Here is a 16138-nt window from a genome sequence, read left to right as displayed (position 1 = left end):
ATAAAAATACGTTGACCAAATAATTAGTTGATGAGCCTCATGTGTGGTTTATTCATTATTATACAATTTGCATAGCCAATAACATCTTCACATATTGAAATTTTAAAAATTGGTCTTATGAAGTAAAAATAAGAAATGGATAGTGAGATTGTGATTAAATTGCATGATTAAGTTATTTTCACTATCTCCACAATGTATTTTCCCTCCTCTTGTTTGCCATTGAGGGGAAAATAAATAAAAACAATTTTAATGTGATACCTTATACAATATTCTACAGCCCATCATTCCATAGTGTCCGAAAAATATTTGAAGTAATTAACCCACCATTCTAATACACATGGAGTATGTAAGTTGTAACAGCACCGCCCACAGTGGTCGTAAAAAAAACTAAGTTTATAGTGACATAATAATGTTCTTCTTTTCCAATCTCACTATTAAAGAAAAATTGTTTCTGTGCTTATTTCACAACAGTGAATAAAATAAACATTAATTTTATAGTTGAGAAGAAAGAAGAAATCAATATTAAATAAAATAAAATAAAAGTAAAGAAGAAGATAAATATGTGGTAGGTTTGTGGGATCCATTTAATAACGAAAATAAAACTGTATTATTGGAAGTAATTTTGATTTAAGTTATTGAAATATGTAAACAAATATAAAATAATCAATGAGGTCCTTTAAGAATGAAAAAATGGGTTGCAAAATTGTGGATGCTCTAAAATATGTTTATTCTTCAAAACTGTGCATATTAGATTGTTTATACATTTGCTTTAATGTTAATGTTAGAGGATAAAGTTGCAAGCGGTAAATGGATCACATAATCAAAATAATTGTGTTATTTGTTGGAGGAATGGCTGTGCAGAATACCTGACAAACAAGAGAAAGGAGGGAAAATATTACTGGTTTGCATGTGATTCACTTTCCTGATAGGCAGCTCCAAATGTGATGTTTCAGGACTATAGTGAATCATAATTATTATATTACTGAAATTTTGGGTTGAGCATAACTTATTATAACCCTCTTGGCGGGGGAGAATTAGCAAAGAAAGAGAAAGGAAAGAGACAATTGTAGGAGAAAGAAATTTTTTCTCTCATTTGGTAGGAGAGAGTTAGAGAGAAAGAAAATAAAAGTGGTGAGACTCACCAACTTTTAGTTTTTTCTCAAATGTGAGAAGAAATGGTAAATGAAGAGGTTTTTTGGTATCTACAATAATGTCCTTAACTTTATCAAATATTCATTATTAGTTAAAGAGTAAAATTGTTCTTTTCGTAAAAATACATTTTCTCTTCTTCTAATTCTTTCATATTTCTTTCCTACCAAACAACTCTTATTTCTTTCTATCCGTACTTTTTTTTTTTTTATATTCTCTCATCTCATTTTCTTCTCTACACAATTAGACTTGTCCAACAATCTAAAAATAACAGATCCAATTAACATTTAGAGATGAGTGAGAGCCCAATCTTACTTGTCCTATGTACACCCCGTAATTAAGTTGCTTTCATTTTTCCATCTCATATTCCCTAACTAACATACCCTTGAATTATAAAGCATTTGCTCTTGCTGCATTTTTTTTATCTTTATCATTATATTACATGGATGTCCACATGCACTCTTAAATTAAATGGTCTTGAATTCTTGTCTGATACATCTATAATTTTAGGCTCATCTTGGGGCATCATTTTTGTGACACTGGCTTTGGGAATGTTTTACAAAATAATGGTGGAAAAATACCCGCGTCTGATCATGCTAGTGTGAAATCCAGTAGGAATGTAGTCAAGTCTAGAAAAGAAAAAGAGAAGGCATAAGAGTGACTTAAAGAAGGGTAAAGACAAACACAACTCAAAACCAAGCAAAAGGAGAAGATCTTGACCATGACATGAACTGTCAAAGTTAAAACATCTTTTAGGAATAGTGGTCCTGGACAGGATTCAGAACCCTGGACAGTGAAGAGCAAAACAAATGGCAGTGTATAAAAGGTAGTTGTCATTTTTTATTCATTGGGGGGCTATATCAATGCTATAAATTTTTTCCAAGAAAAGTTATATCTGATAGTAGAGTGTCTATTGAGAATTTTGTGGTAGCGTGATTCTAGTATGAAATGTGATAAGCATTATTGAAATGTTATCATGAAGTAGCAACATAGATATAACTTGTGTTCATTGTTTTTTGGAATACTACAATAAGTGAATCTGTTTGATACTAAAGCGAGTGGAGGTGCATTTTAGAGTCACATTTCAACAGTAAACTAAAATCTGGAATATGCATGATTCGATTGTAATAGACAGAGATAATAAACAAGTAACTTACAGGACAATGAGCAATAACAGAACAACCAAAGATATGAGCAAAGTGAGAAAATATTAATATCTGATGAGTTTCAGGCACAAGCAATCAGACAGATATCCAATTTGGATCTTCAATTTGGACAACAGTATGTAAACTTGAACCCTCTGGAATTCCCAAAGGAGCATCTATGCATGAACAATTGTCAACAGTAAATAGCTCCCACTCTTTGATTCCACATCTCTCTAACGCAGCAACTACTTTTGTCATCTCTCTGGCATTTGGGAATGTTCCATCTGGACTAACAAGTACTGCCCCTGTATAAGACTGCCCTGCGGCTCGAGCAGCTCCATGATAGTGGAACAAGCCCCAACTAAGATCATTAGCTACATCCACAATTGTCCAAAACTCATTCGAAACAACTCCGTTATCCAATACACTGAAATAGAATGTCCCTGGTATCTTGCCTCTCTTAACCCTATATTTTCTCCTCCTCCAGACCAATTGGCCTTCGAATGTTTTCACCTGGAATACTGGTTCATACCAGAACGACCCTTTTGCTTTTCCCCTGTAGAATAGCTGGTATTGGCATGGAAATTGATCATATGCTGGGTTCTGCCCTGCCACAACACGCCAGCTCCATTCCAACTTCCCCAACCAACCAACAAATAGATCTTCTGACAGTTCGAAAGTTAGGTCCTGTGCCCGAAACTTATCCATCGGTGGCACGTATGGCTTATCAGGGATTTCTGCTTCCAACTCTAGACAGTTGTTTTTCTGTAAAACACAGAGTGAAAAGGCTTCTAGATAAGCACTTTCATACGAAGCAATACATCGATAATTGCATACTTGATCAACAGGACTGCACTTATTCAAGCATTGAAGAGCTTTTCTACAATTGGGATCCAACAAACAATTAAGCACCTGACGGCCACAGTTCCCTAACATACAGTTTAGAGTAGAAAACCCCTTTGCTCTCAAGTTCTTCAACACTGGAACTGGCCTTATATATGCATTGATTAATAGCAGTAAACAGAACCTTATATCATCAGAATTATGTCGATTCCATGCTTCAGAAACAGTTTGGACTACTTCATACGACTCTTTAGTTTTATCGAATTGAGAATTACCCAACACTTTCCCAAATATACTTCCTCTCACTTGAGTGGGAACATCATAGCCTCCTAATTTGTTCTTCAACTCTGGTGAAGAATCAAAACATATTACATTTTCAATATCATTGCCATTGATATTAATCCACTTGGTTGACTCTGTATTTGTAACAGCAACAATTACTAATATATCAGCCTTCAGTAATTCTTCCTGGAGTCTCATGGCCTTTTTTCCATCAGATTGAATGCATTCATCAGTAAATACAAGAAGTTCATACCCTTCATCAACCCATTTCAATCTTTTTGCCTGATAAGAGGAAAAGGGGCTATTAATGGTGGCACTGGATCGACAAAAACGTTAATCACAGATTGGGTATAACAAAAAAACTCTGTTGACAAACATACTACAGGTGTTAGGTGTAGCAAAAGATACATCACATACCAAATATTTCAGTCACAGTTTTGATTTTTTAAATACATTAAGCAAATATGTTAGCTATGCAGACTAATTTAAAAGTAATTAGCTGTTTTAATAAGATCACGATCACATTATATCCTTCGGTTCCTCCTTCACCACTATTAGTTCCACTTGAAGCATAGTCTGTGTCAACTCTAGTACACCTAAGATGGACTCCCCACGTATGCACTCTACTCTCCTAGAAAATATCAATATTGAATTACTCATTCAGCCTTGCTGTGCCAATACCGTTGCAGAACTTAACTTCGCCTGAATGAATTTGATTCATTATCAGACGTAAAAATCTGTATAAACTTCATCAGCCAATGATAAGGAACTAAATTTTATAGATAGTACACTACCCAAGCAACCTTTTCCTACTCAACGTGTAACACTTCTCAATAGTAGTCATCCAAGTTTTCTCTTTAAATGAATGCTAAAATTGGACCATAAAAACAAAAGGCGCTTTGAAACAACATCTATCAATCCACCACAAGGTTTTAAATTACAGCGATGGCTGTCCTTGCAAGCAGCTGCTCTTTCCCGCAATTGCAATAATCACAACATGACTGTAACCACAACCAGTTTGAAACCATGCATCATCCAATAACCTAAGTTAAAAAAGGCAGCTCATTACACGAAACTCACATCTAGTGGTTAATGAGGTAGAAATACTTAGCCTAACATTCCCACCAATTAAAAACTCTATCTGATTATATTTTTGGTATGAGTAAGGGTATCTCCTCCCGGTATAGGCAAGGGAATGAAGTAATCTTCTTCCGAGTATGTGGTTGTCCTTCCGAACAAGTGTTTCTCCAAGGAATCGGATTTTTGACCTTTGGCCTAGTAAGATAACCGGGAATCCAATGTAACTCTATCTTAAAAACTGATTTGGACACATAATTCTACATAAAATAACATTCTGCTAAATAAAAAAAAACCAGTGAAAGTGTAATAAAGAAACAATAGATTTTTAACATACAGTATGAAGCATGACTTGTTCCCATGGCTGTGACTTGAGAGGGCTAACAGCCTCATGGCCAACGACAGCCACCATTCTCACCGGAGCATCAGGTGATTGATTCTCTGGCGTGACGGCGGATAAGACGGTTGCGGATGGCCGAAAATGAAGGTGTAATTGTGGAGAATGAGAAAAGGCATGGCGAGAAGAGAGTGAGAAAGGAAAGGCTTGAGGTTGAGAAGGAAAAGCAAGATTTGGAAGAGAAGGGGATGTTGTTTGAAAAACATGTAGAGGTTGCGGTGATAGAACAGACATGAAAATTGGTATAGTGATAAACAAAACAGGGAGAGAATAACCACTCAATAGTCAATATACTTATACTTTAAGAGGTAACTTCATCATTCTAGCGTTTTCATGTTGTGTTCTCTTCACATGAAAAGTTTGCTCTAATTTGGAAGTTTTCACATTATACTATAAAAAAATGTGAATGAAATTTCAATTAAAATTTTCTTTATAAAACTAATTTAAATATATTTTTTGAGCAATTATAAGTTGATAGTACATAGATTGATATATTTTTAGGATAAAAAATATGCCTATAATAAAATTGATATGATATATTTTGTCCCAAAATATGTGTCATTCTTGTATTATCATTTATGATTGGTTAGAAAAATAATTAATTACTAAATTTTTAACTTAAATATATATTTTTTAATCGACAGTAATATTTTTTTTAGGAAACAAAATGTGCCACCCATAAAAATAATAGAATGTTATATTGGAGGACTAAAAAGTCTGTAGAAATAAAATAATATTATAAATAAGATAGGAATGACAGTGGAATTAAACCTTAAATTGTTTGGACATGTTGGAGGAAATAGTTTGATAGTTTGTAAGAAAAGTATGCCAAATGATAGAATGTTAGTTTAATTTATAGAGGAAAGTCAAAAACAATAAATAAAATAATTAAAAAAACTTAAAGATCAAATGAATACGACTTTATGATAAAACAATATCATTTCTATATAGCCCATATTAGATAAAGGTGTTATATATATTAATTGAATAAAATAATCTCAACTACTTATCTTATTCATCAAATTAATGCACACTTAAAAAATGTATATTAAATGGAGTTACATCCATTCTCTAATGATTTACTTTTGGGATCAAATTGTTTTTTTCTAGGAGTTGCATTATGTTTTTAGAGAAAATAATCTATAAAAAAAATTATATTATCAATTTATCATATATCATTTATATATTATTATAATTGACTTTTAAATACTACTAATCATAAAATATATATTAAACTATTTTCATCACTGAGCAAAAACCTTGTGAGGGGAGCTCTTTCTGAGCTGATAAGTTTTGTGACATTTTTTCAGCTTTGGATTTTGTTAAATTAAAATTTAGATTAATTTTTTATTTAGTTAATTACAGTTTTACTTTTCGAATCAATTCTAAGTATTTTACTATACTAATTCCACCTATTCGTGAAACTAAGGGGAAAATTGCACTTAACTCTTTATTTTGTTTGCAGCACAATAAATTATTTTCCAACTCTAACTTGTATACCTAATGGTTTTGTTTGATTCAAGGTTTTTTATGGCCCTTTCCACTTAGATTATTTTATAACCATCATGGTTAAGCTGGGGAAATAGGATTTATTTTATATAATTTTGTCACTTCAACTTTTTGTATTGAAAATCATTAAGGATGATAAAAAAGAGAGATAGATTCATAAGAACTTCACACTTTACTAATGTTATCATCATAAACAGGTAAGGGGAAACAAAACAACATCTTATTTCAAATTACAAAATATGTTCTATCATGATTTTAAAGACAGTCACTAAGGATCTACCAGAAGATCCAGGGCATGTAGTGTTTCTCCAGTAATCATATTAATTTATTCACCATACTAACCGTAGTAGTAGCAAATAATTTGCATATGATTTTCCTTTAAAGTGTGTAAACTAGTGGGGTCAGGCTCCTCTCCATTAATGGAGAGACAGGTGCACTTTTTCCATTTAGTTTGAAGGGTAAATTTGTCTTATCATAATAAACATAAGAGTATAAGTGTAAAAGCATATCACATTTTCTTTGGTTTTTGGCATCACTTGCATCTCCATTACTGGAGAGGAGTCTCATTCAAACGGGGTCAGGCGGCAAGTGCAATTTTTCCCTTTAGGTTGAAGGATAAATTTGTCTAATCATAATAAACTAGTGCAGGTTGAAGCATTGCATGTGGATTGACATTCCAAACCCATAAGTAAAGTAACCAATTAGATTATAAGTACCATGTAATTCATGGGTTTTGTTGTTTTGTTATGATCATAATAGCAGATTCGTTTTCAGCTCGTGACCATATTTGGATGAAATGTTTTCACATATGTAGTATCATGGCATAAGGTTCTAGACAAATTTTTACATGAATTGATGTTGAAGTAGCAGGTGAGAATGCTCCTAAGATCTATATTCCATACCCATAAGTAAAGTAACCAATTAGATTATAAGTACCATGTAATTCATGGGCTTTGTTGTGATCATATACTTTCTTGGTTCTTCAGCTTCTGGATATTTTGTTGAACTTATGTATGATCTAAGAAAAAAATAACTAGGTTCACTTATGGAAAAATGTTATACCGGCTGCATCCTTATTAGTTTCAAGCATTGTGATTGAAGCAATTTCACCACATTTTAGTCATATGTTCAATACCTTACCCCAGTGTTTCTGTTGTTGTAACTGATGTTTTTACCACATGGTACAAGTATCGTTCCATTTTTTTATAGAACAGGACCAAGTTCTTCATCATTGAAACTTTCAGATTTTGGCCATTATGCACTAATTACTCGTTTCTCAATCTCACATAACCACTATTATTTTTATAATGATTGGTGAGTAAAACTTGTTGATGTGAAGATGACTTAGTACTCTTAGATAAAAAGATTCATTTTTTACATGGCCTAACCTCTCGACCCACCTTTCAGTACAGTCAAGAATGGTTGCATGGAAGCACTTGCAGCACCAAGATCTCAGAGTCCCACATTGCTGAGTGTTATTGGAGCAGTGTCAAGAATGGGTTATAAAAGTAAAGTGGGTGACAACTAGAAACATACTTACCTGGACGGGGTCAATGGGTGATCAAGAAGGCCTATGGTCTAGGATAGTGACCTCCATTGCACTTAGGAGGGGTGCTACCCTAAGGTCTACCCAAGTGGTGGAGCCTACGTCATAATTTGTGGCAGTGGGGGCCTGCGTTCGCGCGGCCCCTCTCAATTCCAGTTTCAATTATTTCTGCAACTTGGGCTTGCCTGATCATAACAAATTTATTTGAACTAATTTGTTCATTTTGTGTATAAGGTTGTCTGCTTGGGTTAATTCATTTTGGAGTATGTTATTTATCTCTTATTTTTATTATGTTCTTGAATCGGAACTTTTCATTAGCTGTTACGATTGTAAATCCATTTTGGAGTATGTTATTTATCTCTTATTTTTATTATGTTCTTGAATCAGAACTTTTCATTAGTTGTTACGATTGTAAATTGGAAAATGTGTTGATCTTCAACTAATTTACCATTTTCTGGCTGCTAAGGGTGCTTTAGATGTTGTTTGGCTTCGATTGGACATTCCTCTTGGTGAAGAGTGGTTGCTTAATCATAACTTTTCATAGCAGAGTGAATGATGTAAGGTACACCATTTTCTGGCTGCTGAGTGTTTAGCACATTACTCTTGCTGAGTAGTGGTGGCTAAATCATAAATGTCCACAGCTGGGCTGAATGATGCAACAGTTGACAACTTTTCCTTAGTGAAGCTAATCCTTTTAGATACCTTGGAATCCCTTTATATTATCTACTGGATTGGAGGAAGTGAATTGTTAATCTCTTGTATAGAAAATTACTGCTAGGATCAAAACTTGGGCAACTAAGTATTTATATCTTATGCTGGTAGAGTTTAGCTCATTAGTTCTGATGTTAACCTAACACACTTATTAGGCAGGTATTTTCCTTCTTCCACAATCCACTATTAAATGAATGGATAAAGTTTGTGAGGATTTTCTGTGGGATAAAAAATCTTGGGTAGGCTTGGAATTAGGAGAAATAATGTTTGGAATACAGCTGCAGAATGAAGGTATGTTTGGGATATAGTATGAAAGGTATGTTTGGGATATAGCATGAAAGGCTGATTCCCTTTGGATTAGGTGGATAAATGGTATCTACATGAACTAGAGAAACTTATGGTCTTATATAGCCCCCACAACACTCAAGTTGGTATTGGAAAAAAGTGACAAAGGTTAGAACAGAACAGAACAAATGTTATAACAGTGGCAGTTGAACTCTGTTTGCTGATGGAACTTTCACAGTACCCTTACTTCTAACTATTTTGAATCACATAAAGCACCGGATTGGTTACAGAACCATCCCGACTTCTAACAGGTGGATTTAGTTTGTTTTATATGAATATAAATATTGTCGAACGAAGCAGAAAACTATGTATGCTTGCTTGACTGCAGCTATATACCCTCATTTGGGTGGAAAGGAACGTGAGGATATTCAGAAAACAAAACTCAAATCAGAGGATGTATTTGAAGAGATCAAACAGGCTGTCCTAATTATAATCAACGGTGTGATCCTAAGAGCTCAGACATAATGAGACTACATTACTCAATAAGTTAGTTGGGCATAAACAAGAAAACTCATTTCAATCTCAACCATATTAGTCCCACATTAACAAATTAATGGCAGAAACTAGTGTTTATAAATGTCAGACATTTATGTCAGTCTGCCGAGCCAAGTAACTGTAGCTTGTAACCCAAGTGGGGGCATTAATGTGATGGAACATGGCTATGGCACACTAGGTGGGAGTGGCTTAGCAAATGTTGGCCTGCCCACTCCAAGTTGAGAGTTGAGGCATGGTGCTTGTGTGAAGACAGCACACTAGGTGGGAGTGGCTTAGCAAATGTTGGCCTGCCCACTCCAAGTTGAGAGTTGAGGCATGGTGCTTGTGTGAAGACAGCACACTAGGTGGGAGTGGCTTAGCAAATGTTGGCCTGCCCACTCCAAGTTGAGAGTTGAGGCATGGTGCTTGTGTGAAGACACAAGTATCATGTCTCCTAAACAGGAGGGCAAAGCGTGAGGCTGGTTTCACAGAGCAGCGATCACCTCTGGCTCTTGACAGTGGAGGGATCACAGGCTGCTGCTATACCATTCCACATGCCTGGCTTGTCAAGCTAACTTGAACCATCATTTTTATTTTATTTTTATATTTATGTGCTTGCTGAACATACTTAGCTATTATATGTTTTCATGGTCATTAGGGACAGTGGCTTTTAGTTCTGCTAGACTTAGGGGAGTTTACGAAGGCTTCAGATTGGCCAAGAAAATGGGATTTAAGGGTGTTTTGCCTTAATGGTGTAATAGGAGTTTCTGCTCCTGTCATTATCGTTCTTTTATAAAAACAAAACCCTTTATCCTTCACATCTTTATGTAAAACGTATAAAAACCAATAGTAATTTCCTTAAATACAATATAATTATTTTCAAACATAAGCAAAATATTAGGTGATGCCTGATTTGTAATTTATTCACTTTTAATTAATGATTAAAAACACCACTTTCGTGTTTTCAATTGAATTCCAAAATTTCCAAACTCATGGACAGTGTCTTGTTTACGGCACTTATACAAACTCTTGAAAGTGAAAATAAAAGAAACATTTTTTAATAAATAGTGATAACTTTAAACTGAGAATACAATAAATAAATTGAAACACCACCGTAAATAGTTAGAGAATTCCACTTGCTTTTGAGAGGGATCATGTTTCCAACACTATATACGTCGGTGAAAGCAACATAAAATTGGAACGATTAAATATAGCACACACTGAGAACCTGCTAAAGGTTAACCTTAGTGTAACTAATGTTTGAAACCAAACATATTTCTTTTTCCTTCGTTCTGTGGACTACTTTATTTTAAACGGTTTTTGAAGATGATAATATTATTCACGAATTCTAGGCCGCTTATTTTAAAATGTAAAAGAACATAATGGAAACGATCATGAACTAGAACACACGTAAGATCTCAGTAAAAATAAATACATAGAAACAATGTGACAGCACAAAAATTATTAAATTTGATAGCTCGAATTTCCAGTTTTAACCAGTGATTGGGAATATAAAGAGCCTTGAAAACTTAATTATTTTCAAACTGGCATTGGTGTTGCACTTCTAAATCAGTGGTGTATACTTACTAAAGAAACAAGGTTTCCACCATTATCCAAACGTAATGATTTTGAATGTACGCAAGCAAACAGGTATCTTAAATGAAGTTTCTGATGTCCAGAGATTTGACATCAACTGTTCCCTCATCCTTGAATTCCTCCCTGAAATGGCGAACATGAAAATGAAAATTGAATATTCGAAATGGTAAAAACTTCTATCCTATTGCACATAAACACAAATAAGTAGTAGTTCTATCATTATTTAGGTTTGAGGAAGAGAATAATCCTCTTTAGCAGTATTCCACATGTGGCTGTAAGCAATAACTAGTAGTCCTAAATATCTCAAGGTACAACCTTCCCCCTCAATTGGTCACAATGTCACATTCATATATTACAAGTTCAAAAGCAAAACAACAATTATAGGAGAGACCAAGGGATCATCATTCTGTACTGCTATCTTATGAGTTAAACTTTAGCCCAAAACAAAGACCACTACTATGTGATTATCAAAGGTGTTCTGTGTAAATCATCAAGGGGATGGTGTCAAGAAAAAACAGAATACACAATAGTAAGAAATGGTGTCATGAACAATACCTCTTGGATTGAGTTTCAATAGCCTCGAGAGCATCCTTCTTCAGCTCCTCCAGTTGTGCTTTGGCAATGCTAAGTTCTAACTTCTCTTCATACTTTGGCAGATCCTCTTTCCGAATTCCAATTCTGGTGGCACCACCAAAGGTGTTAAAAGGAACAGACGAAGTCAAAAAGTGAAAAGGTAAATCGTCACAATCCAGCTACTCATTCAACTCAACTGAATAGGAATAAAGGCGTCAGAATCCCCACTGATATACAAGGCCTTTTAAAATCAGCCAAAGAGGCATGTCAATTGGCAACCAGTAGGCTATACTAAACAATTTACTAAGAAGTATCAACATTGATGCAAAAGGTTCAATATTTTTCTCTCTTGTACTTATCATATAAAACTATCTCCCCTCCACTGTCAGAAGAAGCAAGAATTTTCTAATTCCATGAGGTTTATAGTAAATAAATGCCGCTCAAACAGAGAATATCATTTATAAAATCACCAAATAAGTATTTATACAGAGAATACCATGCTCACAATTCACAACAATGTAAATGAACTACATAATTATGGATGAAAGCTAGAAAGGCTAGAATCTAGATGTCACTAAATATTAGCTCAACATATCGAACATTGATGTGAACTTACTTCTTGTTAATCTTATCAAACTCTGCCAAGAGAAGGTCCATTCCTTTCTTATCATGTCTCAGCAGAGGGTTTTTTAAATCCTTTTCAATTTTGTCCAATGCCTCTATCATCAGAGCCTCTGCACCAAGGTCATCTGTAAGACCACTCCTGTAAAAGAATGAACACATCAATACAAGAATGCATACAGTAGATAACTCAAGACATCTTGAAGCAAGGAATGTGTGAATTGTTATGCCTTTCCTCTAAATTGTATATATAAAACACATCCATACACAAAGGTTTTGGTAAAGATAACTAATCAGGTAAAGTCCAATAGTAATTTAGAGTAGTTGCAGTTTTCAGGAAAAAACAAAGACTTGGCAAATTTTTGAACCAGAGGTGTTAAGGTGAAAGTACCATTTAGCAATGAGCTCAAAAAGGTAAATTAAAATGAAAAGACCATATTACATATCACAAAAATAGTACTGAACTTAGTATAACTTAAAAATTAAATAAGCACAATATATAGCAATATGCTCATCTAGTAACAGAATGGAGAAAGTAGAATAGACCATCACACACTTGATTCTTATTTCCTTCAGGGTCAGAAGATAAGTTCGAGCATCTGGAATATCCGCGGTTTGTGTTTCGATGGACTCTTGGATATGTTGGGACTCTGAGGACAAACTTGCCCTGCAAAATGCACAAGTCAATTCTCAAATCATTCAAAATCTTATTAGAAACAAAAAATCAATTATATATATAATTATATATGTGCAAATAATTTGCAAGCAATAGGATTTGAACCTATACCGAAAATTTAGTTGTAGGCATTAAACCATCTTAAAAAAGGTACAGCAAATGATTGGAATATTACAAGAAATAAACAATGTATTAAACAGAAAGAATATGATGCAAACAATAAGGTACAGCAGAATCTCACTTTTCCCTAATTGTTTTCATGACCTTTGCATAATGAGAAACAGCAGATGGATCCTCTGGATCAATGGTGATCTTCTCATTCTTTAATAGTCCAATGGCTGTCTCATATTTGTTCTTCAACTCAACAAAGATATTTTTAAGCATGGCTATTTACACAAAATCAAGAGTACATTGTAAGAAGGTGACATAAAAAGAACAAAATTTCTATTAAAGATGAAACTGCATATGTAATTTTCTGTTTTGCATAAAGCAAATAGAAGTTGCACAGATACACTATCAGAGAAACATCTAAGTACAGTGATCAACTCAGTAAAGGAACTGTAAAATAGCAATAAAATCGAGGAGAACTCACTATCTCCCTTAAGGGCGGGAGGGGCAGACTCTTTAGCAAAGTGACGAACTGGAACAGCATACTCCTTTTGCAGAAGTACTTGACTTCCATAGACCTACAAGAAGAGGATAAAAATGAGCACAAGGCCAAGAAATCAGTAGGTGTACATATATATCACAAAGTCCATCAATTTTATTAATAATTGTTTTCTTACATTAACTAATTATTAACTAGGATGCTTAAGCATGAAAGCATCAGTTCCAGCAGGGGGAACTCTACAGGTACTTTGATAATGACTTCTACAAAATATAAGGTGGCACATACACATACACATTACACACATATATAACTCATAAATGGCAAATTCATAGGTTCAATCAAACTGGATGCACGCCATAGGGACCCTCCCTACAATACCAATGAGTGTATCAGATTTTTGTTCAAGAATAAAATCTTATTGGAACGGGATAGTTCATCCTTGAGAATCATATCACATCCCAAATCTGGTGAAATAGGATGAATTGAGTTTATATATTTTAAATACTTATCTTCAATATATCAATCATTTCTTTATTTTTCGATTGTCTAGAAAGAACAGACTCACACACACATATACATATATATATGAGAGGAAGGATCAATTTATACCAATGTATGTCTAAAAACATTCTTACATCGTCAATAGCTTCTTAATGAATTATCATTTTTCACAATCCAATTGTGGAATTTGTGAGAAATCAAGTATTTGTATGTGTATACGCAAATTATTCAATCATATTATCCATTTTTTACTTACAGACTGATATGCAACTCAAACACAATGTAATGACTAGTTCTAGCTCAACCAAAGTGCAAAATTTAACTGCCCCAATTAATAAAATCAAGGAAAAAAGAACACCTTGGTAGCCTCAATTTGTGCTCACAACATAAATTAATAAATGATATCTTAATCCACCCAATCTATTGAAAACCCTGGACACAATTCTCTCCTTTTCAAATAATTCATTCCTAAAAATCAGAGAAATAATCAGAAATCGATTCATAAAAATAAAAAATACAGAAGCTTTGTAAATCTCGATATTACAGCAATAGACTCATAAATCAGAACATAAAAAAAATGAAATTCAATCGTATTCGGAAACAAATGCTAGGTGTTGGCAGAGAAGGAATCGAAACGAAATTGAATAATAATAAAAGAGTATGGAAATGAGAGAATAGAGAGACCAATTTGGATTTGGGAAAGAGGCGAGAAGCGAGTGCCATGTTGAAATCGAATCGAAGAAGTTCAGTGTTGTTCAAAAGTAAATTCCAATATATCTGCACTCTACAACCTAAATATATTACAATCTTAATCAATATAATTTTGGTATTAACAAAGGTAGCCTTATACTAGAATTTACACTATTATATCAACATTAATCCACTAGAATTTAAAAAGAAATGTAACATTTTTACTAACTAAATTTTAGGAGATAACATTAATTTATTATTCATACAAACGTGTATTTAATACATTAAAGGTGATAGATGGAGACATAAAAAAAAGAGAAAGAAAAATATATTAAAGTAAGAATTTTTTACATTGAAATTACATTATTCATCATATAATCATTTTTAAATATAAATAAATAATTGATTGGATATAAATTTGTATGTTAACTATTCATAAATATTACATAGGTCTTACAACATATATTTTTCCTTAAAAAAAGCCTTGTAAAGAGATTATATGGATAATAAAATATTCCAAAGTGTTTTTTATGAATCAACTATAACAAACCTAACCAATAAGTTATTGATCTGTAAGAACTCGCTAAAATTTTAAGATAAACAAAATGTCAAATGTTCAATTCCTAAAACTATCCATACCAAATATATACCCCTAAAGAATTAATTCATTATAAAAAAATGTATGAATATACCATTTATCAAAAAAAATCATGGCCCGTAAATTATGTCTTTTATAGCCAATCCAAATTTGTCCATTTTATGTCTGATCTAACCCGATCTAATTTGGGCTCAGTTTTTGGACACCTAATTACGTAACACCTTAGTACTGACCGTAAAAAAAATTGCACTATCACTGGCTCACTCACTTATGCCTATGAATGAGAATCTGGTGGCCCAATGAAAATATAATGAATAAATTGGTCAAATGTTATGACATGTATATTTGGTACTTATTATTGTTACGTTTCTTCATTTTTGAATTACAAAATAAAACTAAAAATAATAATACTCACCAAACTAAATGCAAGATGTAACAGTGGCATAACCTGATAAAATAATGTAATAGATTAATAGTGGTGAAATGTGAAAATATAACAATGTTTTTTTGTATGTGTGGTTAATAGTCTTTTATCCAGATATTATTTCTAGTAGTTTGGTCTATTTGTCCTAAAATTTCGAAGTAACCTGTCAGAAGAACTAACAGAAGATTTGCTATAAAATATATAATTTCTATAAAAAGAAAACTACACAAGAGGAACATTCTCATGTACCATAAAGAATAACTACATCTATCATATATTTTATTTATTTTTATAAAATAAGCGGTTGACTTTTAGTTTGCCTCCTCTAAAGTTTGTTGTGGATAAAGTAATAAAGAAAATCAAAATAACTT

The 16138-nt window shown here is 33.3% G+C and overlaps 2 protein-coding genes and 1 long non-coding RNA gene across 3 annotated transcripts; 1 reads left to right on the top strand and 2 right to left on the bottom strand.

Annotated features, from left to right (window-relative positions):
* LOC109362307 lies at positions 2209–5143 on the bottom strand. The gene is made up of 2 exons (XM_019608014.1): positions 4834–5143; positions 2209–3701 (listed from the first exon to the last, which is right to left on the bottom strand). Exons 1-2 carry the CDS (start codon positions 5125–5127, stop codon positions 2391–2393), a joined length of 1605 nt encoding a protein of 534 aa, XP_019463559.1. The 5' UTR covers positions 5128–5143; the 3' UTR covers positions 2209–2390.
* Positions 9618–10069, top strand: LOC109362313. The gene is made up of 2 exons (XR_002109387.1): positions 9618–9677; positions 9761–10069. It is a non-coding gene; the product is annotated as an uncharacterized LOC109362313 (long non-coding RNA).
* On the bottom strand, positions 10897–14862 carry LOC109362309 (probable ATP synthase 24 kDa subunit, mitochondrial). Its single transcript, XM_019608016.1, has 7 exons — positions 14740–14862; positions 13537–13630; positions 13186–13330; positions 12825–12935; positions 12264–12410; positions 11630–11752; positions 10897–11197 (listed from the first exon to the last, which is right to left on the bottom strand). The coding sequence occupies exons 1-7, from the start codon at positions 14776–14778 to the stop codon at positions 11134–11136; spliced, it is 723 nt and encodes a 240-aa protein (XP_019463561.1). The 5' UTR covers positions 14779–14862; the 3' UTR covers positions 10897–11133.

Source organism: Lupinus angustifolius, chromosome LG12 (assembly GCF_001865875.1).
Source record: "Lupinus angustifolius cultivar Tanjil chromosome LG12, LupAngTanjil_v1.0, whole genome shotgun sequence".
Lineage (NCBI taxonomy): Eukaryota > Viridiplantae > Streptophyta > Magnoliopsida > Fabales > Fabaceae > Lupinus > Lupinus angustifolius.
This window is presented reverse-complemented; position numbering and strand designations above follow the sequence as displayed.